General features: G+C 48.5%; 1 protein-coding gene and 1 non-coding gene across 2 annotated transcripts; both read left to right on the forward strand.

Moving 5' to 3' along the window:
• The first annotated feature begins 3,266 nt into the window (after positions 1 to 3,266).
• On the forward strand, positions 3,267 to 11,438 carry LOC142579834 (uncharacterized). The gene is made up of 3 exons (XM_075690436.1): positions 3,267 to 7,703; positions 9,188 to 9,554; positions 10,510 to 11,438. The coding sequence occupies exons 1-3, from the start codon at positions 3,760 to 3,762 to the stop codon at positions 10,828 to 10,830; spliced, it is 4,632 nt and encodes a 1,543-aa protein (XP_075546551.1). The 5' UTR covers positions 3,267 to 3,759; the 3' UTR covers positions 10,831 to 11,438.
• A 13,113-nt stretch (positions 11,439 to 24,551) lies between these two features.
• On the forward strand, positions 24,552 to 24,635 carry TRNAL-CAG (transfer RNA leucine (anticodon CAG)). Its single transcript has one exon. It is a non-coding gene; the product is annotated as a tRNA-Leu (tRNA).
• The last annotated feature ends 273 nt before the right edge of the window (positions 24,636 to 24,908 follow it).

Genomic DNA, 24,908 nt, shown 5'->3' on the forward strand with positions numbered 1-24,908 from the left:
GCGCCGGTGTTCGGCGCGACGACCGTCGGCGACCGAACGAGTTCATCTGGGAGACGCCGCCTCGGGAAGAGTTCGTGTACTACAGCTGCGCCAACGTCGTAGCACGACCTGCACCGCCCGCTGCCGACGGGCAGCGCGGTCCAAGCGACGACGACGTCGACGCCGACGGCCACAACCGAGACCGCGTCGACGCTAGGGCCGCGCGAGCCGCCACTGAACTCAGCATGGCCGCTGGGCCCCAGGTGACGAGGATGTCTCCCGAAGAGACCCTTTTTTCCCTTTGCCTATAAGCTGGCGTTGTAAGGCAGTGCTTCCGATCGGCTGATTCAGACACGCGGTCACTCTATAACGCACATCGTATGAGCGGATGCAACTGCGTGGTATAGCGGTACGAGCGGAGCTGTGCCATGTGTAGCACAATGATATTACTGCGTGGACTGTTGTACTACAGTGGCTCGTGGACCGTTCTTCCTTGCCAGCGTTGTTCATATCTCGGCTCCTTTTTGGTCTGCCAATTTTTGGGTGAAGGAATCTGGGAAAAATTTAGAGCCTCGTCTAGAATATGACGTCACACGTCACTATATCGTGTTGCGCGATGGCGCCTCGCCAGTAATTGTCAACTAGTTTCACAACGCGTGCATTTTTGTAGGCGTGCACAATCTTGAGCATAGTTATCGTAGAGGAAAATACGCCTCCCTCCCCCTTAACCTAACGCTTATTGAATGGTGGTATAAGACTGCGTATGTCAAGCAAAGACTGCCTATGCAAAAGCTTTTCTCTTACGTTGTTGTCTTTTATTTATATGGTCGACTTTATTTATCCATTGATGTCCTGTTACCCATGCCAAGGACGTGATACTTCGAATTGTGCAGTCATGGCAGACGGTTCCAATGTGTCGGCTGTGTTTCTACGAACACGCGATGTACGTGAGCAGTCTGCATGCAAAAATAATTTCTGACTACTAACAGGAAAAGCTCTCCGCAGTTTTATAGGCTTAAGACGCACATTCTTAGTGACTTTCTTCGCCTTGCACTGGGCGCGAGCCAAGCGTATCAAATCTGAAAAATGAAATAAAAAATATTATTACTCTTATACAACAACGAGTGAACCCAGTCGTCGAGATTGCATGTCTAATTCAGAGTGCGTCTTGTGTGCTGTGAAATACTGGAGGGGGCTGGACTGGACGATTATTGTGGAAAGAATACAAACTCACTATGGCTGTCGTCTTCACTGTGCAGAAAATGGATTTTTTGCTTCCAGAGTGGCGAAACGTCGTGGTCTTTTAGATCTATATTTAGAAACTGGAACCTAATGTTGCGGGCCGAATAAAGGTGTGGTTCCCTTTAGACTTTGAGCTTATGACAGACTAAGCCCCCAGCGACTGGGACTGTGCACCGAAATACCAAGCTGAATACCGCCAACTAGAACGGCAGTGGTGCCTTTATTACCTCAACGGTAATAATAGCGCACACCGCTCTTGAAGCCGCTATAAGTGAATTGTGCATAGTTCACATTCTGGTCACGTAGTGTATCTACAAATGGGCACGGAGTGCGTCTATCAAGATGGAAGTAGTGGGTGCTTATAGTGTCCTAAAGTGACTTCATTGTGACGAAGCTTGGGATGTAGTAATTAGACATACGTAGGTAACCACACATTTGGAGAGAAAGGGGTAATCTTAATTACATGCCTTTATTCCACAAAAAAACTTCTTTTTGTGCTCACAAAATTCAACTTAGCGCACGGTGCTGATTCAAGCAGATTGATGCAGCGGAGTAATTTTTTGTTTTGCGCATACGACAAGAACAAAATAAGGTGTCAGTAACTGCTAGGCACGAAAATTTTATTAAGCATGTCTAGCGGTTTCAACAGAGGCTGCGTCTGACTATGGGAATATTCTTCAATATGTACCTTCTTGGTGTGAGACAACATGGCCATGAAAAACGAGGATATTAAGGCAACAAGTGTTGGCCACCCAAGTGTTAGGTGCGATCTCTTACGCTGATTTATTAGGATCAGAAATTGATAGAAAAGAAATGTAACCCGACAGTAATTGGAACCATTTATTATTACTCAACTAGTCGGCTTGCGGCTCAGTAAGATCGTGAGCTAAAAATCAACTTATTTATTTTGCAGATAAGCTTGGGCGAAAGAAAAATCACAAAAACAATATGTTCAATACGAATGGGTTGCCTTTATTATCACGTCAGCGACACCTAACTGAGTGGACGTATCCCAACAGTATTAAAAGTCCAGCTACAGTAAAGGGTGTTCGACTGAGCATTTAAATGTCCCGCTGGCTTCAATGAAGTGCAAGGAACACGTACGCCTTTTGTTCCGACTCACAAGAAACATTCTCGCAGATTCTATGCCTCAGTCGTGATCACGGTGGGAAGTTGGTCTATCCTTCCACCTGACACTGCAACTCAGCCTGCGGTGCCATTCCTTGACACTGAGCAAGCGAAGTGGGCGCATTGATGCCGACGCTTGCCTGTTTTTGCACACTTGTCATCAGCAGATTAATGGCCATCAATACAATCGCTATTAAAACTTTAATTGATCAGTCGCGCAGGCCTGATAAATGTTTATTGTAAGTGTCGGTAATCAAGTACGCAGTTCTGCTTAGTGTGTGTGATGTGCTTTGGAGTTTAAGTGAGCGATCCCCGAATGGTAGCTGTTTGTAATATTCAGAGACACTCTAGGGCCAAGTGGAGCGTTGGTAAGTCCGTTTGTGCGCAGTTGGATACGTAGTTATTTGCATTTTTCGAAAGTTCTGGTACTCTCAAATGGGGTGAGTTCACGCGCACGATGGAGTACAATCGAGCGTAGTAAAGACACATTACTGCAGGTTCCAGGAGTTAAGTTGCGAAAATCAAATGACAATTACTTTCGCAAGAGTTGTCGCCATCGCTTTCGTTTTCGTGGATTGAGACTTGTGTGCAACGACAGTCGCGTGGACATGGAATGCATATAATCTCGAACCCAGTACCTTCGATTCTACGCGTGCTAGAAGTCCTATTACCTGTTGCGCATGTACAAGAGAGTTCTATAGGTCGAACTGACGTTTGTAGGCACTCTACTTGTCTGTGCCTATCATTGATAAAATGGCTGAGGAACGACTTGATAATTTTTTCTTTCTGTTTTGCGTGATACCCTAGTATATGTGATGCGGTCACAGAGATTCTCGAAATATGTCTGTATTCGATAACATACCTGACCTGTTTGTTTTTGTGCATGGTCTTCGCATCTTCTTTTGAATATGGTGTAAATTAAGTGCGAAATGCAGGAACATCAGTAAATTTCACTGCATGACGCCCTTAATCTCTTTCTAGGTTATTCCGAAGTCCATTGACCGAGGTAGGAGGTGTTCACTGAAGAATCGGGAGATACATCCAGGACAACAACGCCAACCTTTGCCAGACCGCTCGCCAGCATTGAACACGGTTGATGAAGTGAAGAACACGGCCCCGGATGCATCTGCACCTAAGATATCCGAGTGCAATACCGTGTCATGGTCGACGCGTCGCCTTGCCTCCCGGCAGAAACGCCTTTACACAATTGACCAAAACAGCTCCGAGCAAGATAACAGCGAAGAAATTCGGAACGAGGAAAGGTTGCGTCATCGCGATGATATCACAGGTGCGGGAGAAATTGCTGATGAGCTGAGACTGGCCGGAAGCGCAAAACTGAAAACGCGCAAGAAGGATTGCCGTTTGTCAAACACCGTCAAAAAAGACCTGCTATTCAGCATCAGTCCGAGAATGGCGGCCAGCGGACGCTTGAAGGCGGCGCCTGTCGGTGTGTCCCCGGGCGTAGGCGAGGGAGCGAATGCGATTACGTATTCTGCGAGCCATTTCGCGATGGACTGCGAAAGGGCCACGCAAGAACCTACTGTCGTCGAACCCAGCCCAGTGACCCTTCTATACCCGGCACTCAGCACTGACCCGTGGTCCGCTTCTATTCCGTGCTCTGCCGAAAACGCGGTCTGGCCGCCTCCATGGAGCGGAACTTTCACGAGGCTCTCCTCGGCAGACGGCTCCGATCGGATGGTAAACAACAGCAAATTTGCTGCCGATGCTTTAGCTGCACAAAGCCACCTTCCTCGTCTGGAATCTACAGGTACAGGATACAAGTATGGACCTGCATGCTCACGTATGTGTCGCGAACCAGCGAAGACAATGTCCGAGGCGCCAGGGTCGACCAGCAAGAGATATGCTAATTCCGAAGCAACGCGTCTGAACCGCAATGCTTCCAACGCCGGTAATGCAGAGCAAGCAAGTGGACTGCTCCAACGTGCGCTCCTAAATACGGGTGAGGACCCAAAAAATGAATCCGGGTTCCCGAGACTTACTGCCTCCCGAAACGAGAGTGTCTCGGAAGCTGAGGGTCGAGCATTAAAAAAAGGCACTGAGAAGGACAAATTTTATTTAGTTTGCGCGCCAGACTCCCGGTATCAAAGTAAGTCTGGCGCGCAACGCCTTTTGCAAACGGGCGAGGCGCCGACCGCACACAGAATCGACACCTGGCATGAAAGGAAGACAGGTATTGGCATGATAACGGATACCGCGAAAAGTGACATCAAAAGCACAGGGAGTATAAAAACGTTATCGTCATGGTCGCCTATGGAAGATCACATACTGGCTCGCCCATACGGGCGCTGCAGTTCTGCTGGTGCCACTTCGCAAAGCATTGCATGTGGATATGGGTTGGTAGCCGCGAGCAGTCATCACATCTACGACACGATGATGTCAACGGGGGCATTAAAGTTCGACGTAGGGTCGTCACTACGCCTAAAGGGGCAGCCCGCCGATAACATTGCCACTTTGTTCACCCGTGAGAACGCATGCTTAAGACGGACATCACTGCGTGCTAAGAGCCACACTGTTGTGTATCGACCCTCCCATTCGAAACAACCGCCGGAAATCCGAAGCGAAACAAACCATTTTCCGACTGTAGCAGCTGGCTTGGATCCGTCGACTCTGCTTTGCGAAGTGTTGAAAAATAAACTCGAGTCATCGCACGGTGGATTACCGCAGTCGGTGATGCGTGTGCACGAAATACGAGCAAAACAGACTCCGTCCCAGACAGCTAAGGGCGTTGAATTCACCTCTTTGTGTAAGCCCTCGCATTCTGGGAAGCCTTCATACGGGCCATATAATCTTCCACGTATAATGACAGCAACAACGACGAAGGGTTCCACGACTGTACTGGATCGGATTGCTTATAAGAGGGACGGCGCATCGCACGGTATTCAACGTTTTGACGATGGGCTCAAGCCAGATGTTCCTGTATGCGTGCGGGTCTCTGTGTCTGGGGACATTGGAGCTCGCAGAGGAAGTTTATGCGAGCAGCCTACGAGAGATAAACCGTGGCATCCGGTACCGCGTCCGCGTACAATCTACATTTCGAAGAAGGAACGCAATGCGACAAAGGAGCAGCCGTCACGCGATGCGGTTTCTTGCCCCCGAAAGCTGCGTGAAGAAGGAGGAGAGGGTGAGCCGGTCAACACGAGGAGTGAACAGCCCAGAACTGAATGGACCAATCCGAGTGAGGATCGTGTGAAGCATAAAACGGCGCCGGATAAAACTCCGGCTGCCACTGATGAACGCGAGGGAGTCGAAGACATTGCAGAGGAGCACTGTTCGCCTGCTCAGCAAGCAACGCGGGCCAGTGAAACAACCGTACAGAAAACACCCATTGTTGAAAGCAATGCTGACAGCATAGAAGCCGATAAAATTGGTATTTATTCAATGCTCCTCGAAATAAAATGTGATAGCAGCGCTACATATGATGTTCCGACATTACTGTCAGCAAGCTTAACGAAGGAAGCTGAAAAGACAGAAATATTTTATAATGGGGATCACTGTGATGCATCTGCCGCGATTACTGCGAGAAAAGATGAGCTTGTCTTTCGAGAGACTGCACTTCCTCATTCTTTGGCGGTCAGCGAACGTCAGCACGTGAACAGCGAAGCTGCCAAACCAGTGTGCGACTGTGAACTGGTGGGCGGAAAGACAGTCGAATTGAACGGAATGTGTGCTCCAGGAGTGGAAGATTCACCGTTGCCTTACGCGACATCGAGAATTGCAGGAAAGCCGGAGAGGTTGCTGTATACCGAAATCGTGGTGGCCACGGTTGTATCGCTAACTTGCCTTGTGTGGATTGCAGCAGTGTTCCCTGCGCGCCGACTTGAGCTCACACGCATATTGCATATAAAGACTGGGAACGCTACAGAGCCGTCGTTCATAGCTCTAACGTTCCAAACGTTCCGGTACTCAACGGTGAGCGAAATAACTACGACGTCGACTAACGAAGCTTCATCCAGATCTTACTATTGCTCCTCTCATTTCTGTCTAAAAGAGGCCGCGTACGTGAAGTCTGTGATAAGAAAAGATGCGTCACCGTGCGACAACTTTTACCAATATGCGTGTAGCAAGTGGGAAAGTAAAACGCCGTTGTCTGCCATGGGACTTGGGGTATCGACGTCCGTGGATACAGTGATAGATGAATACATGTCTTCGGACCTCAGAGACTACATTCTCCGAAAGAAAAACGGCGGAGCGAATTCAGCTAGGTTCATTTACAAGGCGTGTATGTCGTCCTATCGCCATACTTCTGCTTTTCTCAAGTCCAAAATATTTTCTGCGCTACCGGTAAAGGCGTGGCCGTTTAACGCTACCATAAGTCCACTCGAAATATGGCGGACAGCTGGCATCATGACGCGAAAATACGGTGTTCCGGCACTTTTAAATGTTGTGGTAGGAATTGAAAGAGCTACAAACAATAGCATCGTGGAAGTTAAATTGCCTAGGCCTTTATTCTTCATGGGTGACGAGTCACGCCCAAACGTAAAACATATGTTTAGGAATGCGATTCGCGAAGCAGCGACAGAGTTTAACCATACAGCCATGGCGGCCAACTTGACAGCGCAAATCATGGCAGTATTCAAAGGCATCGCCATGGTCAGTGACAAACCAGCGGCTTCGAGAACTTGTCGGGTGAGGAAACTCAAGCACATAGACTACAGCGTACGAACGTTTATCACTGCCGTTTTCAACGGCGACATCAATCCGAACACGACCGTGGTCGTCGGGAACTCTGACGTGGTTCTTGGAGGGCTTGTCCGATTAACGCACAACTTGAGCGCGCAGCATTTTCTCAACTATCTGGGCTTCCGGTTACTCGTTCGCCTGGCCGTGCTACTGCCGGAACATCTCGTGAACCTCAGGCGTCTGTTCAGCGTCGAATTCACGGGGCGAGTTCTGCGGGATGACTTGAAGTGGCTCCTTTGTATGCGTCTTGCAGAGGCTGTGGTACCTGCCTGCCTGGAAAACCTGCAGGCGAAGATGTTTGCTGACAGGGGAGCACCTACTCTGGCCAGGTGGTTCTGGCTGCTGCAAATGGAAGATTTTTTCTCCAGAAACCTGCGCCTCTGTGCGTGGATATCGGAGAAGACTCTAAGCCTTATGGGAAAGAAGATGGAACGCTACAAGTTTGTTCACGTTTCGTTCGATAAAGCTTCGAGAAATAGCGCTATTTGTGAAAATGTGCGGAAATTGCTGGTTTCGAGAAGACGGCTGAGGAAGTCTCAGCTCGTGCCAGCCATTCTAGCTACGTGGGAGACGTACCAGGAGATGTACCTGAGCCAAACAAGTCAACGACTTTTACCAAGGGATCCGGGATTCCTCTTCGAAGTACATCCCAGGTTAGTGGTCAAAGCATGCTGACATCGCAGGCTGCCTGAAGCGACCAAGTTCGTAACTGAATAATATTTTAAAGTGTTAGCATTATGAGTGTCGCAGAGAAAAAAAAAGTGTGTGGGTGTGAAGAATGCGAAGCAGGGTGTGAGCCCAGGGTAGTTGGTATTCCATGCTAAAGTGACTAGCGTAAGAGTGGATACGGGACACTGAAAAGGCGACAAGGACAAGGGCTAACTTCCATCTCATTTTTATTACAAGAAGGTACGTATATATACTCTCGCGAACTTGATCATAATTGGTTACAATTCTGCAAGTCAACATTGGTCATCACAAATAAACAAGAACTCGCCAAGGCCTAAGGCGGCCTCCCACATACAGACCCCAAGTATGCAAGTATCGCTAGCATTGACTGTTAAAGAATTAGCATATTTGGGGTCTGTATGTGGTGGCCACCTTAGGCCTTGGGGCGGCCGTGGCGAGTTCTTGTTTGAGATGACCAATGTTGACTTGTAGAATTGTAACTGATTATGATCAAGTGGGCGAGAGCATGTATACATACCTTTTTGTGATAAACACGAGTTTGAAGTTAGCGTTTGTCCTTGTCGCCTTTTTAGTGTCCCGTGTCCACTCTTGCGCTAGTAACTTCAGCATGATGTATGCGAAGTCGGTCACGTTGTAGAGGTAGAGAGGGGATGACAGCTTAGAAGAGCATGTCTCCGGAGCATCATCATTGCACTGCGCTCCACGAACGAAGAAGTAGGGCGTGTTTGGATTGAGCTCCAGAGCAACGATTTGCAATGTGGTGAACGTGGTATAAATCACGGACATGTGACGTCAAAGACGTGCCACGCAATACTAACGCATTTCTCTCGTATTTGCCGGTCAATCACCAATGAACTTTTTCTGTTTTCTTAAGCTTCCGCACACTGTTGTGCACAGTCGAAAGGATCACACTTGCAGTCCACCTTCGACAGCTCTTTCATTTGGGAGTAGGACAATGACGTATAGAAATGTGAAGATTACGCAGTGATGCATAGCTGCATCACTGATAAAAGAAGGTGAGTTACAGCTAGAGTTGCTCGACCATATATTATAGCTCTAGATTGCGCAACAATGTGGCACAACTTCCAATATGACCAACATTACGATCGACAGCATCGATTTCGTGTCCCACTTCAGCGTTTGATCAGTGTTGTGCAAGACCTCTACATCAGAACAATCAAGTAAAACAAAACAAAAAATTAACCGGAGCATTTCCCGAGGCGGCACTACGCTGGGATATCGCGTTACCTCCTTGTCACTTTGTCAGAAATAACGGTTTCGCGGAGCAACCGCTTCACGAGTAGGCGCATATACCGGATAAAATCTGTTCGTTTCAAGCCGACGCTCTCGAGGGGCTCGGCATAAAAATAAAGACATCGTGGAGAGTGCAGCACGATGCACGAATTCAGAAATGCAGCCTAACAGTATGCGGCTCATACGGTCGCAGGTTGGCAGAATCCCTGCAGACTGTGTACGTTCCCCCTGGTCTCGTCAACGCTTCTGTCCCGGAGAACAGCACGATGCTCGCCTTCCACCTGTCCCGCGTGGCCACCCGTCTCTTCCGGACGCTGGTGCCGCTGGCAAGCGCGGAGGGCGGGCAGTGCTCGGTGCCCTCGGCGCTGACGCAGCAGTCGCAGCGATCCCTTGTCCGACTCCGCAAGTGTCTTGCGAAGGACGCGCAGTCGCTGCCTTCACAGCTTCAGCCCCGAGCTGCGGACGTGTTGTGGGACGGCGAAGGGCGGGAAGGCGACGAAGCCGGCTTCGCCATACTGGCGCAGACGGCCGCTCTCGGCCTCGCCTTCGCGGCGTTCAAGGTGAGCACGCGCCATTTCGGGGATATCGGATGACCTCTCACTGGGTGTGCGACGTTGTTCTTTATCCCCTAAGCTTTACCTAAATTCAATTTGTGGTCAACTAAGTTCCAAAAATTTCGAAATCTGCAGCTTGCGCTGGCGGAAGGCTGTGAGCCAAGGCGTACAGTTTGTGTTGCAGTGATCAACGTGTGCTCAGTACATGGCATTCTGTATAACTGGCGGCAGCTAGTTATAGTTGCAGTGCACTGCTATGCAGCTGAAGTACCCGACTTGCGGGTGTATAGGCATGCGATCGCGGTCTGTATAGAAAGCGCCCGGCCTGTACAACTTAGTCACGCCCACAGAACAGTCTTTCCTTCATATTTTTTTTTCACCGAAGTGAAAGTAAGTCATTCTGGTTTAATTATGGTAATTACTTTCGGTTGAAGTCTTCAAATGGCTTTCTGGACCTTTGTTTCCACAATGTCATGGTTTGTTTCCTGTATGCGTAACGCTTAGTGCTCTTTCTTTCGTTTGAGTTCCCAGTGTTCACCACACACGCCGCAATGACTGCTCTTAATGTACGCGGGTCTCCGCCCGGACACGGAAGATAAGCTTGTATACCCCCGATCTCGTACCTGTGGGCCGCACTCCTGTACTCTGCAGAAATGTCCCGCGGCGGCTCAGACATTCGCATCATCCATCTCGGCGCGTTAGAGTGTTTGAGTAATCGCGCTACAGAACGAATTGCAAAATACAGTAACATTTTCTTTTCATCAAAAAGAAGGAGGAGTCTCTGAGTGACTTAAAAGCTGACCTTAACAGCTTCTTGATAGAACACCACGATCCATTTGCATTTTGGCCAGGACTTTTTCAAATTTCGCATCATACGGAAATTCATATCAGCCTCTCTCGTATTATCGACATGTGACTGCGCTCACTGTCCACCTTTGCTGCCCTCTCTTACTGGCTGCAGGATATGCTTCACGTTGATCTCATCTGGCGACTCAACTTCCGGTTCGCTTCCCTCGCCAACGTTTCGGCCGACCAGCTGTTTTTCCTGTACTACGCGCTGGACAACTGCGAGCACAGCGACCGCACTCACCGCGCACACGAGTACAGCGCCTGGCGTCGACTGCCGGCCGAGCAGCGGGTGAACCTGCCCCTCCGACAGATGGCGCACTTTGCCGAAGCCTTCGGGTGCGAATCGGGTCGGAGCGCCATGGCGCCGATGAACCGCTGCGGAGTGCTGCGGTGGCCTGCGCCTAGGCCTGGTCTGTGGAACGACGGTGGATAGGCTCTCGACACCTGAGTGTAACGATAGCTGAGTTCGAGACCAGTGGTGACTCGGCTACTTCGTGTGTAATGCGGTGATCATTAGTATTATTCAGCTTTATTATGACGAGTAGCTTGTTGGCCCAGGTAGCTTACGCTGTAATGAGGACTTTAGACTGACGTTTTCTAGTGTTCGGCTCTGTTTCTTTGACCAGTACGGCGAAAGCTTGGGAACTCATTGCGATCAATAATGCGCATTTTTTTACAACTATGGTTGAGAGCATGACCTTGCGCAAGGTTAAAATAAATCGTACCCTCTACCTAGAATATCCTTAAGAACCGTTTCGTTCTGTACGGCGGTAGCACGTATCCGGAATAATCTCAGGGAACCTTGCGACCATCAGTGTCATTTACGTATTACGCTTGTTTTCCCTCTTATTCTTACATAAGGTATCAAAGGTTGCCGTGTTATCAAAGATAACCGTCGTTAAAGGCAATGGAATATTTTCTAAATGCTATTGAAAAATCGTGGCTATTATGTGGCTATTATGTGGCAACGTGGCCATTATGTGCAAGCACTTATTTTCTTAATAAAGGAGCCCGAATGATTGCCTCGGTTGCACTATATTATTTTTTTTGCGATGAAGGCTTGCCCTTAAGGCACAATTCTTGACGTGTATATGTGTATTATATGTATGCTGTGAGGGCTGTGTTGTGTGTGAATCGAAGCAGTGTTTTGTGGAGTCTGCTATCATGTATCCAGCGGACATATAGTTGTTTGTGGCGCTGTAGCGGAGGCCGGCTTGCGGTAGGAGATGCGAGCGTTCAGATTACAAGCCTGGACATGTCCATATTAGGTGGCTTCCATCACTGGCACTGAACCGTATGGACGCGTAGCACCCAGTGGTAAATTCGACCAGTTTCGCGCCGGGATCACAGCCGGTGCAAGGGCCACCATGGCCCGAAGCCTCCTAAGCACAACTTCCTCCGCCCTATAGTGAGGTGAAGGGTAGGGAGCAGAAACACGGTGGGATATGAGCATGTGCGTCCGGTCGGAGAAAATTGTTACGGGCTTGGAGGGACTTAAGGCGTTGAGTTGGGAGGGGAATAGACGGAAAATCTGGATTAGGAGGACAGTGCGCCTGCTGGTCAGCAGCAGTGTTGTTAAAGTTTGCAGGACGGCCTTGAATTCAATATCATCATCATCATCATCAGCCTGGTTACGCCCACTGCAGGGCAAAGGCCTCTCCCATACTTCTCCAACAACCCCGGTCATGTACTAATTGTGGCCATGCCGTGCCTGCAAACTTCTTAATCTCATCCGCCCACCTAACTTTCTGCCGCCCCCTGCTACGCTTCCCTTCCTTTGGGATCCAGTCCGTAACCATTAATGACCATCGGTTATCTTCCCTCCTCATTACATGTCCTGCCCATGCCCATTTCTTTTTCTTGATTTCAACTAAGATGTCATTAACTCGCGTTTGTTCCCTCACCCAATCTGCTCTTTTCTTATCCCTTAACGTTACACCTATCATTGCCGGAATTCAATATACCTTGACGCAATTAGCTGTTTTACTATTCATAGTGTGTATCGTCTCGCAGATTTACATCGCCTTGTAAAACTTCTTGAGTTCTTGAATAGCCGCTGAAGAATTAGTGAATATATTGTTTGATTGTAAGCAGCTTGGATGTGGCATCTTGCACGACGTCGTCGATGGCTTGAAGCTCCATTACTGGAGCGCTGGCTTCCGTAGATAAATAACGCTGGTGACCAATGATGAAATTATGCGTACTACTGAGGAATGGTGTCCTTCCGCTATCTGGCAGGATAGTAGCATCCATATAGACTTTGCAGGTGTTAACGCATGATGCATCGATGATATATTGTTCGTCAACAATACCTATTGTATCGCTGCGTCGTATCTTCGTTGGCTTATTAGTTGTAATACTGGTGATTCCTCAGGAAGGTATTCGATAGCACTGATTGTCAATCCGGGAGCCGCGTTGAAAATGAGCATGCAACGCAGCGACAGCTGGAAAAAGTTGCTGCTTGATTTCACGTGCTTTCTCACATATTGTGTGGAGCCGGGCATCTTCCTGTAAGATTGGTATCGGAGTGATGCGCGGTAGAGCTGCGATTTTAGGGATAGCATCACGAGTGTCCCCAACTGCGCCAAACTAATCCGTTGGAATTGTGCCTGATATAAAGTTTGTGGCTGCAAGCCTGCACGTACCAGCCGTCGAGCTACGTCATGCGAGCTCCAGCTTGCGACGAATAACGTGAAGTGTTTTTGTTGAAGTCTGTCTGATCTTGTGGAGCCAGTGCGCACCACTGCCGGAGCGGTGAATACTAAGACCCAGTATGCGGAACTCAGAAAGCTCAGGCATTTCAATTGCGCCGAGTTTAAATGTAAAAGGGTGCTGCGCTGTCCTCCTTGCATCCTGCCTTGCTGCCTACCCCAACACAGCTTAATTTTTGGCCGGATATGTTCAACCCTGCTTGCCGAACGTAGCTGTGGAGAACAACAAAGGCTATTTGAAGCTGTTGAGTTTGTCTTGAGACATCTTTGTGCACGCACTGCAAAGCCACCTCATCCTCATAGAATAAAACCACGTCCGGAATCTGGTGTAGTTGCCAGGCTGGAGGTATTAGAGCAACGTTAAAGAGGAGCCAAACCAAACCTCGTGGGACTCCTTTGTTGGATGTGAAGCACCATTCTTCGATCTACTCTAATCGTGAAGGCGCAATTCTGAAGAAATGAGTCGATAAATACTGTGCTCCGCGGTAGAAGACCCAGTTCGATGAGGCTTACAATAATCATGTTCTATATATTGTCATAAGCTTTCGTTATGTCTCTTGCTACTGTCGTTCCTGCAGCGTGGCTGTTTGGTGAAACATGTAAAACATCGTCTGATATGACAGAAAGTCGGTCTTCTATTCCCAATTTAGAACGGAATCCACTTTGAACAGGATGGTATTTGTCATGACGTTCAAGGCACCAGGAAACACGTGTGGCCTGCATATTTTCAGTGAGCTTGCAGACAGTTGCAGTCAGTCGGGTTTTTGAATCGGGACAACAACATATTGCTCCCAATCAGGTGGAACGTTACCAGTCCCCCGTACTTTATTGACAACCTGAAGAAGTGCGTCACGAGCTGATCTTTCCATGTTCTGGGAAAACCTCACAAGGAATACCTTCGGGACCATGTGTTCGTTTCTTCGAAGTCTCAATCGCCGCTATTAGTTCGGCCATGCTGAAAGAGCTGGATATTTAGGATTTGTCATTTGGGTCAGACTCGTCAATTTCGAGGCAGTTTATAGATGACGCGTGATCATACGAGGGTGAATCAGAAAGTGTTTGCCCCTATTTCCTTTTAGCCAAATTACGGGTGTCAATGCGAAGTCAAGACGTCAATTGCCAGCGGTGGATTTTTCTTGGACCAGCCCGGTTTTATATGCCGGGAGCTCCGCGACACGGCGCTGCTGTCAGTTGTTGAATGTTGTGTTTCACATGTCCACTGCGTACGAGCAACTAAGTGTGGTTCGTTTTCCATGGAGCAAGGAACAGACGCCCATTGAAATTCACAGGGAATGCAGCGCACGTATGGGGACAGTTGTGTCGCTTTGGGAAGTGTGAGGTGGTGGTAGTATGAGTTCGCAAAAGGCCGTGAAGACTTGCATGACAATAACCGTTCGGGGACGCCGCGTGCGTCGTCAATTTTCCTCGGAGCATCTCAAATTTAGTGCTGCGATGGGAAAAAAATGTCTGAACTGGTGTGACGACCATGTGCAAAAAAAGTGTAAGGTACGTTGGACAGTACGTATATATGTAATTACCTGTATGTACCTTATTTGGCTAATAAAAAGTAAGACAAAGACGTCCTGATTCACCCTCGTACATCGGGAAAATGCTCTAGCAGCATGTTCTGGAAATTTATGTGGCGCACTCTGTATCACTAAGTTAAAACTCTCGTTCCATTGATTGGAACATACACCAAAGTGCTATGTTTCCAATGCGAGATCAAATATTATCGCACCACTCATACCATCGTCTCATATTTGGTCAGGTTGTCGAGAAAGTATACATACAGAAAATATACCTTATATTTTGCAACAAACGAGTGTTAAAGTCTGGCTACAGCTCTCCGTTTGGTAAATAAAGTATCGCAAATAATCAGAAGTGGGACATGACATGCCATGACAAGAACTTTATTTGAGTCCTGATCTGGGAGCCGAAGGCTCCTCCAGATCAAGTCAGTGGCTCCGCCCACAATGTGACCGAGAGACCAAGTCCCGCCGCAATGTCGTGGGCCCTCTGGAGAGCCTCGAGTTGAATGTGAATACTGTTGCTCTTGAGGAATTCCTCCCATTGCTGTTTCGTGATGGGTGGAGAGACGGTAAGAACTGGGCACAGCCAGAGCATGTGTTCAAAAGAGCATGAATCATGGCACCATTTGGGGCACGTCTGTGAGTGGTCAAGGTCTATCCTGTTAAGGGGCCGAGGAGTGACATACGAACGGGTTTGCAGAAGTATGAGCGCGCTAGCCCAAGGTTTGTTTAATTTAGAGTGAGGGGTTGGATTTGTCCTCCTGCCCAGTCATTAATGAGAAACAATTTAGTGGAAAGTACATAATGGATCTTTGTGGATGTTGACCTTGTTCCAAGCCTGGCTACCCGCGACAGCGCGGTACGTGAAATCGCGCACTTTCTGGTGGGCATGCTCGTTAGGATTACATCCGAGCGGGTTAACTGAGACACATAGATGGGCTGGGAACCATGAGAGGTGGTATCCTCCTTCGCTGCTCTCCTTAGTTATTTGAAGTGCTTTGTTCACAATCCTGTTCACCTGTTCAGACACGAGGGCGGACGAGAAGGATCTAACCGCCGTGTGCGAGTCCGAGCAGATGATAGGGTTAACTTGAGGGCTGTGAAAAGCCAGAGCGATCGCCGCTTCCTCCGCCGCATGGGCAAACCTATTATAGACAGAGGCTGAATTAACCAGGTTGCCCCCCGCGTCTACCACCAAGACAGCGCACTTATCCCCACTGTCATATCTGCAGCATCGACAAGGAGGGCACCTAGTTTGGGCTGATTGACGTTTTTAAGGATGAACTTGGCTCTCGCGAATGTTTTACCCTCGTAATGCACTGGGTGGATGTTTCACGGGATGGGGTCTACTATGCTGCGAGTTCTGGTTTCTCGGGTCAAGCTAACTTTGGTCGACGGTTCATGTCTGAGTTGGGTGTCCTCTTCTTCTAAAATCTTGATCCCTGGCTTAATGGATGATAGGCTCGTTATTGCAGTCGCTGTGTGAGCTTCTATTACCTCATCGATGGTATTGTGGAGTTCTAGCTCGAGCAGCTTGTCGGTGCTCGTGGATTGCGGAAGGCTGAGCAGGCGCTTGAGGCCGGTTCTGATTAGGGAATCGAGTTTGACTTTTTCCGCCTTACGCCAATTAAGGTACGGCGAGAACGAATAATATTTTGAAGAAATATAGAAACAAAATGCAGGCTATCTTTGTTTTCAGTTTCGCGGCGGGAGCCTCCTTGACAACCTTTGATTTCAGCATGCTGTCGTCACTTATAGTGTTTCTGGCAGTTTAGTCATTTAACAGCTTTATTTTTTGCGCTAAGACGTAGTATGTTTTTCTTGCAACGGGGCCTTTTACACGAATCTACCGTAAGTTCTTCAGTAAGCTTTTTTTCTTGAAATCTTTTTTTAAAAATCTCAGTGCCCTTCCACTATACGAAGAAAGATGACCAGCGAAGCTGTGTATTGTAAGGTTTGGGGTCGGGCATGAAATAGATGGTAGCTGGCCCACGCCGCCGTCCAACTCATCCACGCTGAGGACGTTGTTGAAGGGAAGGACTTCTTTTCGTCGAGAACGAGGAATCAGGTTCCTACAGGTGAGATCAATGCGGCATAGTGGCTGGCACTTCCTGAAAGGGGAGCTTGCCAGTATTTCCGCACGAGATATATAGGTAAAATTCATTTAGCATTCGATTCGTTCCCCAATGTTGGGTATTGGGTACAGCTGATCCCTAGTAATGGCATTTAACTTCCTGTAGTCTTCAACTTCCGGGCTCAATAACTCCCAACTCTAGCATGCGCTGTATCTATGCATCCATAATTTCTCTCTGTCTTGGAGACACCCTGTAAGGCTTTGATCTTACCGGTTCGGTTGAGGTCAGCTCTATTTCATGCGTTATTAGTTCGGTTCTACCTGGCCGATCGCTGAATCTGTCGAGATCTTCCCCTAACACCCCTTTTAGCTCATTTAGCTGCTCAGGTCTAAGAGTGAGCGAGCTTACCGAATGATTTACCACTTCTTCCAGGCTGATTTCAGAGTTGGAGATCGCCATATACTCATTAAACTCGGTACTAGTCTCATCCTGCTCCTTGATGGAAACGTTAACGACTCCGCTCCGCTCTACGTACGGCTTCATCATATTGCAGTGGTATATCCTCATTCCAAAACTGGTACAGTGCAACGTACAAAGGAGTAAACAAGCCGAGCCGGCCAGATAAAGGAACAGAGCTCTGTTCCTTTATCTGGCTGGTTCGGCTTGTTTCTTCACGGAATGTGGCGCTGTACAAGTTTTAGAATGCAATACGAACTCGCCCAATCCTCAGCCCTAAGGAATATCCTCACCTCCTTCCTGCGACCGGGAATTTTCAAAGCATAGTTAGTATCTGAAAGTTTGTGCGACTCTTTAGCGGGTCCGTCCCAGTGAACTTCAAGCTTGTTCCTTCTTGAATGTTTGAGGATCATTACCTGGTCTCCGGCGTTAAACGTACCAAGCCTCGCAATCTTGTCGTAATAGAATTTGGCGTTCTTTTGAGCTACTTCCATGTTCTTTTCAACTCGTTCTTGGGTCGCACTTAGTAGTTCCAGCAGATTTAGCACGTATTCTACCACTGTTGGACTCTCTCCTCTTTTCTCCTCTCTTATCTCTCTCAGTGGAGAACGAAGTGTCCTCCCATACACTAGTTCTACTGGCGAGAACGCTGTAGCTTCATGAGGAACCGTTCGCAATGCAAACGAAGTGGCCGGAAGACAATTCTCCCAGTCCTCTTTGTGTTCGTAAACCCTCAGGGTTGACATCGAAAACAGCGACTGAGGAGGCCATCCAGGTGTCTCTTGCAGGCTCATAATTGTTGCGGGGCACGAGCCCAGCAGTTTTCACAATTCATGCAACTGATAACGCATTGAATTATTTGGTGCATTCTTTTTCGACAATATTAAAACAGATTTTTTTCAGCACGCTCGGTATAACATGTCGGCTTTTGTGACAGCGAACCAGTTTCTAGAGTGCACGCAGCCAGCAATCACTCAGTCTATAGAACAGTGTTTTGCGTCATAGAACTACAATAAATGTAATAAATGTAGTAGTACCTCACATGGAGCTCCGGCTTTTTCCACTCACAGCGACCGTCAGCCTATAGATTTCCTGGAAGTAACCATCGCCACTACTGCGGGAAGTCATCAGGACCACGACGAGATCAACATCTCGGCAAGTGCTTCCATATCCATCCATAAAACGCCACATTTCGTGCCCGGTTTGCCGGCCGCCGCGTTAACCCTAACGCCGGTTCGGCAGCCCGGCATCTCTACCAACTCATCAGGCAACTATGGAAATAGAAGTGGAGGGGACTGAAATCGCCCCGGAAGAACTAAACGAGGCAGGATGGCTCGCCGCCCATAAGACCCTACAGCGAAGCAAACCAAGCCTTAACGAATCCAAAGTCATACCGCGTACAAGAACTAATTCTGTAGCGCAGACGCCGTCGTCCCGTCCGCGTCGGCAAGTGCCGAAGACCGCTGCCGGAAGACGACTTCAAAGTGGTTCTCCGACCGCGTGACGGATTCAATACAGCCGGCTGGAGCTCCGCGCTCATCACCGACAACATCATGAGAACGGCCGCTCTGGAAGTGGCAACGCAGCTAGAAGACACGATCCGAATCAACACCAGCCAAAATATCATTATTGTCAGCACACCAAGAGAAGACAACGCCGTCAAATACAGCCAAATCAAGGAGCTCAAATTACAGGAGAAGAGATTCAGCATGACTACGTACATTACGGCGCCCGAAAACTCGGCCAAAGGAATCATCCATGGGATTCCGGACTACGACACACAAGAAGACATTATTAGAAGTTTGGCGCGTAATACCCCCCGGGTCCTGCACGCCAGGCGCATGGGCAAGACGTCCTCAGTTATCATCGTTTTTCAAGGTGAAGAAGTACCACACTACGTCAACTACCGAAATACTACGTACCGATGCCTTCTGTACAAGAAGAAGATCGAAGTGTGCGGAATCTGCCGAAAAGTCGGCCACCGGGACGATGTGTGCCCCACCCCGAACGATAAATGTTGTATCCGGTGCGGCAAGCAAAACCCGCCAACAGACCATGACTGCGAACTAGTATGCGCTATCTGCAACGGCAACCATCTCTCCGGCTCAAAGCAATGCAGGAAACGTTTCCAAATCCCCTACATCATCCGACAACGACAGTGGCAGAAACTCTCGGTGGAAGCACAGAACCACCCTAACGAGCGCAGGCAAAGTAGATCGCGAGAACGCCGATCGACGCAGAACAGCCAAGAAACCAGTGCAAGCTTTTTTCCCGGAGGATCGAGCAGTAGGAGCCGATCTCGGTCTTACCCGAGACTAAGCTCAACTCCGAGTGCCACCGACTCCGACGGGACGTCGCGGAACCGGTCGAGTTCCGGGAGACGAACGATTCCGACTAACAGCGGTCCACAGGTGAGCTGGGCTAACACGGTCTCTTTTCCCAATGCTCAGTATCCTAAGATGCAGGCTCTCGAGGCAGAACTCCAACAATAGAACAACAGAGAACCGAAATCACTAAGCAGCGTGCAGAAATCACCCGATTACAACAAAAACAACAGGAGCGCAGTAAAACGCCGCGCCCAACCCCACCATATAATCCCTCACTCAACACCACAGCACCCCCACATAAACGTAAGGCAGAAGATCATGCAGACAACTCTTCAGACATATCCCCAAGATTCGAGAAACTAGAACATATGATTACTGAACTTGCCAACCAGATGCTTCAGCAACATCAGGAGAATGGTGCCCACTTGCAACAAATAAGCGCACGTCTAGACGCTCTGGAAACCAGAACCACCAACCTAGAATCTCGGGTAGCCGCGACCGAAGCCAAAGTACTTCGCTGGGAGTCGAGATTTACATCCACGGCCTCCGGCTCCCTTAAGGGCGTGGCATCCAAACCCTATGACCGTCCACCCCTATCCGAAATCTCCAAACCGATCGCTGAACCCTCGCCACCTCAAAATGGCTCACACTCCTAACTACAATGTCTGGCAGTGGAACTGCCGTGGGTTTCGCCGCAAACGGGGAAACCTTCAGCAGTTCCTTCGGGGTAAGGCGGCCCCTGATATCATTGCCCTTCAGGAGACGGGAGGCCACGCAAAATTGGCAGGGTACAAATCCTATAATGCTTCTGGGTCGGATTCCACCACCGCTATTCTAGTTCACAGAAATCTAACAGTCATTAAACATGATATTGAAGAAGTCGACATAGACCACGTCTTTATTGAACTCATTCCTAAACGTAAGGAGGATGAAAGCATATTCATTCTTAATGTCTATAGTAGCCCAAAGTGCCGACGTCACAAGTTCGGAATTCTATTCAGGAAGGTTCTCAGAATCTCCCAACAAAAGGCCATATTATTATTAGGTGACTTCAACGCTCCCCACACTGCATGGGGATACCGCACAGAGGTAGTCAAAGGTCGTAATCTTTGGCTAGAAGCCCAACAACAGGGACTGACTCTCATCACAGACCCCCAGACACCCACCCGTATCGGGAATAGTGTCAGTGTTGACACCACTCCCGACCTAACTTTCATCAAAAACATAGGCAACTATGATTGGACTAATACCGGGGAAAGCCTCGGTAGCAATCATTATATCATAGAAATCCACATTCAGGCGGGTCCACCCCGCAAGAAGGGCAAACGAGTTTCGCTAACGGAATGGGACCGCTTCCGCCAGATTCGGGAGACAACCGCCACCGAGCATATAAACGATCTCGAGGCCTGGATCGGGGATCGCAGAGATTGCGTTAAACGCGCCACGAGGGAAATCCCTGAAGACGATGGTCTGGTAGAGGTGGATAGCCGCCTCCTGCACTTGTGGGAAGCCAAAAATAGCATGCAAACCCGCTGGAAAAAGAATAAACTAAACCGTACACTCCGCTTGCGCATCGCGCAAATTAACATAGAAATCGAGGAATACGCTAACCAATTAACCAAAAACCCATGGGAAAAGGTATGCGACAGCATGCAGGGACAACTCGGTCTAGCCAAAACGTGGAATCTCCTCCGATACCTTATGGACCCGGATAAGAGTAAATCCGAGCAGAGGAAAAGCCTCAATAAGATCACTCACCAATACCAGGGCACGAACGACGAGCTCCTAACAGAGCTCAAAACCCGGGACATAGGCACAAATGCACAAATCCCCCAGAAACCATACACTGGTCCGGAGAATCTTAACCTAGACGCACCCATCCTAGAGGCTGAAGTACGAGCCGTTTTGCTCAAAATCCGAACTAAATCTGCACCAGGCCCCGATGGAATAACGAATAAGTCCCTCCGAAATCTAGACGACGTATCTATCACTGCCCTAACAGAGTACTTCAACCGCTGTTGGGAAACAGGTTCTATCCCCTCGCAGTGGAAGCATGCACAAATAATATTCATACCGAAACATGGTAAGCGACTACAGCTCGAGAACTTACGCCCGATCTCTCTGACCTCATGCGTAGGAAAACTCATGGAGCACGTTATACTTAACCGCCTCCACAATTTTGCGGAGGACAACAACTTATTGCCGAACTCCATAATTGGCTTTCGTCCAAAACTTTCCACGCAAGACATCATGCTTCAGCTTAAACACCAAGTTCTGGACCACATACCTAAGAATGGTACCCGGGCTGTCCTGGGCCTTGATCTTATAAAGGCCTTTGACAACGTAGCGCATCAGGCTATACTAGAGAATCTGCAGTACCTAGGTGTGGGCCAGAGGACCTACAACTACATCAAAGATTTCCTCAACCACCGCACAGCGGAACTAAGAATAGGAGAACTACAATCGGACAAGATCCCTCTTGGAAGTCGTGGCACACCGCAGGGATCAGTCTTATCCCCGTTCCTCTTTAATTTAGCGATGATCAGATTACCGGAACAACTTAATCAGATTCCAGGTCTACACCACAGTCTGTATGCCGACGACATTACCCTGTGGGTGGTTAAAGGTAGCGATGGAGATATAGAAACCACGCTGCAACAAGCTGTAGACACGGTTGAAAAGTACGTTACCGACAAAGGCCTCGCCTGCTCCCCGCAAAAATCAGAACTCTTCCTACTCAGAGCCCCTACAAACCGCAAATCCGACACTGCGCCATCCCCAGAAATCACTGTGCGAGCCGGAGGAGGCGCGATCCCGGTGGTGACCACCATCCGTGTACTAGGCCTCTTCATGCAAGCTCACGGGCGCAACGGCAACACAATTCATAAACTGGAAGCATGCGTTCAGCAGACGATGCGACTCATTTCAAGAATTGCCAACCGACACTCTGGCATGAAAGAAGCCAACCTCATAAGGTTGGTACAAGCCTTCGTTCTCAGCCGCATCACCTACATCACCCCGTACCTCTGCCTCAAAGCGGCTGAGAGAGAGAAAATAGAGGGGATTATCCGGAGGGCCTATAAACAGGCTCTTGGACTACCTATAAGAACGGCCAACGCTAAATTGCTAGCCCTAGGTGTGCACAACACCCTCGATGAACTAGTAGAAGCGCACCTTATATCTCAATACGAAAGGCTAGCTCAGAGTGCCGCCGGGCGAAACATCCTCCAGAATCTCGGCATCAACTACGAGTCGATGCAAAGCATTAAAGTAGACATTTCTCACGATCAGAGGCGCCATCTCAAAATTAATCCACTCCCTAAAAACATGCACCCCGAATTCCACAAGGAAAGGAGGGCCGAGCGGTCCAAAGCCCTACATCAGAAATTCCACTCCTTCAAAGACGTAGTCTATGTCGACGCAGCAGAATACATAGAACGCAACTGTATGTCCCTTGCAGTGGTGGACTCCTCAGGTCAAATACGCGCTGGTGGTTCAATTCGCACCAGAAGCTCCGAAACAACGGAAGAGGCGGCTATCGCTCTGGCAATAGCCTCCACACATTGTCATTACATTATTAGCGATTCCAGAGCAGCAGTACGCAATTTTGCGAAAGGTCGGGTCTCGGCTCCCGTAAAACACATAATAGACACAAACCAACACCCACGACCAATCCAGATCATTTGGGCACCAGCACACTCCTCCCTACCCGGCAACGACGCCGCCCACACCGCCGCTCGAGGACTCGCCAACCGAGCACCCGGACGGCTCACGCTAGGGTCAGGGAGGGATCGCATGGTCAGTTACCAGGAAATAACTCAGCACTACAGGTTAGCCAGGGCAGAGTACCCGCCAGCACACAAATCGCTTAACAAGCGACAAGAAGTAGCTTGGAGACGACTTCAGACGAACACCTACCCCAACCCCGTAGCCTATCACTACTACTACCCGGACCAATACCCTAATACATGTAAGCATTGTAAGCAAAAAGCGGATCTATTCCATATTATGTGGTCGTGCCCAGCCGAAAATCACACAAATCACGAAGTAAGTAGTACTGAGCAGTGGGAGGCCGTGTTGCTCAGCTCCGACCCTGACCTGCAGGCCAAGGTCATCGAGCGAGCTGAGGAAGCCGCCCGGGCCCAGGGGCTCGTGGCTGCCTAACAACAAGGTCATCCGTCAATACCTTGTTTTCAAATAAAGTCTTTACTCACTCACTCACTGCAGCTGTCCTTTTATTTTAAGTATACTTATTTATAATTTTCCGTCGTAGATGTTACGTCAGCTACGAATAGTATGTTTGGAGTTTTTTGTTTATATCGCTTCTGTCAATACGAACTTCGTTATAGACGATCCGATTTTCACGGTTCCTTCGAGGTGCCCTTAGCGCTGCCGACGGATTCGATGTCGTACGCAATTCAATTTATTTTTTGCCTGGTGTTGACGCGCTGAGATGACGCTAATCTTCAGAATCTGAATATTCGGAGAAAAATATACAAATATCGCGTTTCGTTGTCATTCTTTGCTTAAAAGTATAAGTTACAAAAGTTTAGAGTAATATTGTGTTGTTGTATCCATTTCTCGAGGCGCTGCTGCAAGGTTTTTAGCCGAAGACAAAGACGATAACGTGATTTTGAGATCCCATTTTCCAGTTGTGGAAAATGGAAAATGGGTTCTCTTCCAGTTGTGGGTACGAGCCATGTTTTGAAACAACAACAACAACAGCAACAGCTGTGGTTAGGTGCCCCGCCTTTGCGGTCCTTATCATCAAAATTTCTTGTCAGCCTATTTACTGCTTGGTATGGCGTTTTCATAATTATTTTGCCAGCACTCATCTGTGGATGTATGCTGATAACGAAATTAAATATAAACAGCTGTACACGAAACGATCTTTTTTAACAAATAAAAAGCAACTGCTTTCTGTACATGAACGAGTCGAGCTCGTCAATAGCAGAGAAATGACAAAGCATTTCCAGTAAAAAAAGGTACTTTCCGCACGGTCGGAGGTGCGTTTGTCTTGCACAAGTAGCGATTTGTGCCAGCCGACAGACGTCCTGTCAGGATGGCCGAGCGGTCCAAGGCGCTGCGTTCAGGTCGCAGTCCGGTCTTCCGGGCGTGGGTTCGAATCCCACTTCTGACATGAGCTTTTCTTTTGCTTATCCGCTTTCTTTTATTTATTAATGTTTTGTGTGCTTGTACCGTGTACTTCGTATTTAATAAGTTTAACTAGGGGGTTTTGTGGGCTAATGGCGCGATCTAATGATTATCTGATAATATTTTTCGATATAAGTGCTTTCATTGCATGTTTATGATTCTGCTACAGTAGACATATGTAATGATTTGTTAAGCACTGGTGGAAAAACATTTTTATGGCTAAGTAGTTCTAGAATTAATGGGGACAACTGACGTTCTG

Source organism: Dermacentor variabilis, chromosome 4, assembly GCF_050947875.1.
Source record: "Dermacentor variabilis isolate Ectoservices chromosome 4, ASM5094787v1, whole genome shotgun sequence".
Lineage (NCBI taxonomy): Eukaryota > Metazoa > Arthropoda > Arachnida > Ixodida > Ixodidae > Dermacentor > Dermacentor variabilis.

Coding starts and splice junctions, on each gene's coding strand:
- LOC142579834 (XM_075690436.1), top strand. CDS start 3,760: ATGGCGGCCAGCGGACGCTTGAAGGCGGCGCCTGTCGGTGTGTCCCCG. Junction 7,704..9,187: donor CTCTTCGAAGTACATCCCAG/GTTAGTGGTCAA, acceptor ATACGGTCGCAG/GTTGGCAGAATCCCTGCAGA. Junction 9,555..10,509: donor TCGCCTTCGCGGCGTTCAAG/GTGAGCACGCGC, acceptor TACTGGCTGCAG/GATATGCTTCACGTTGATCT.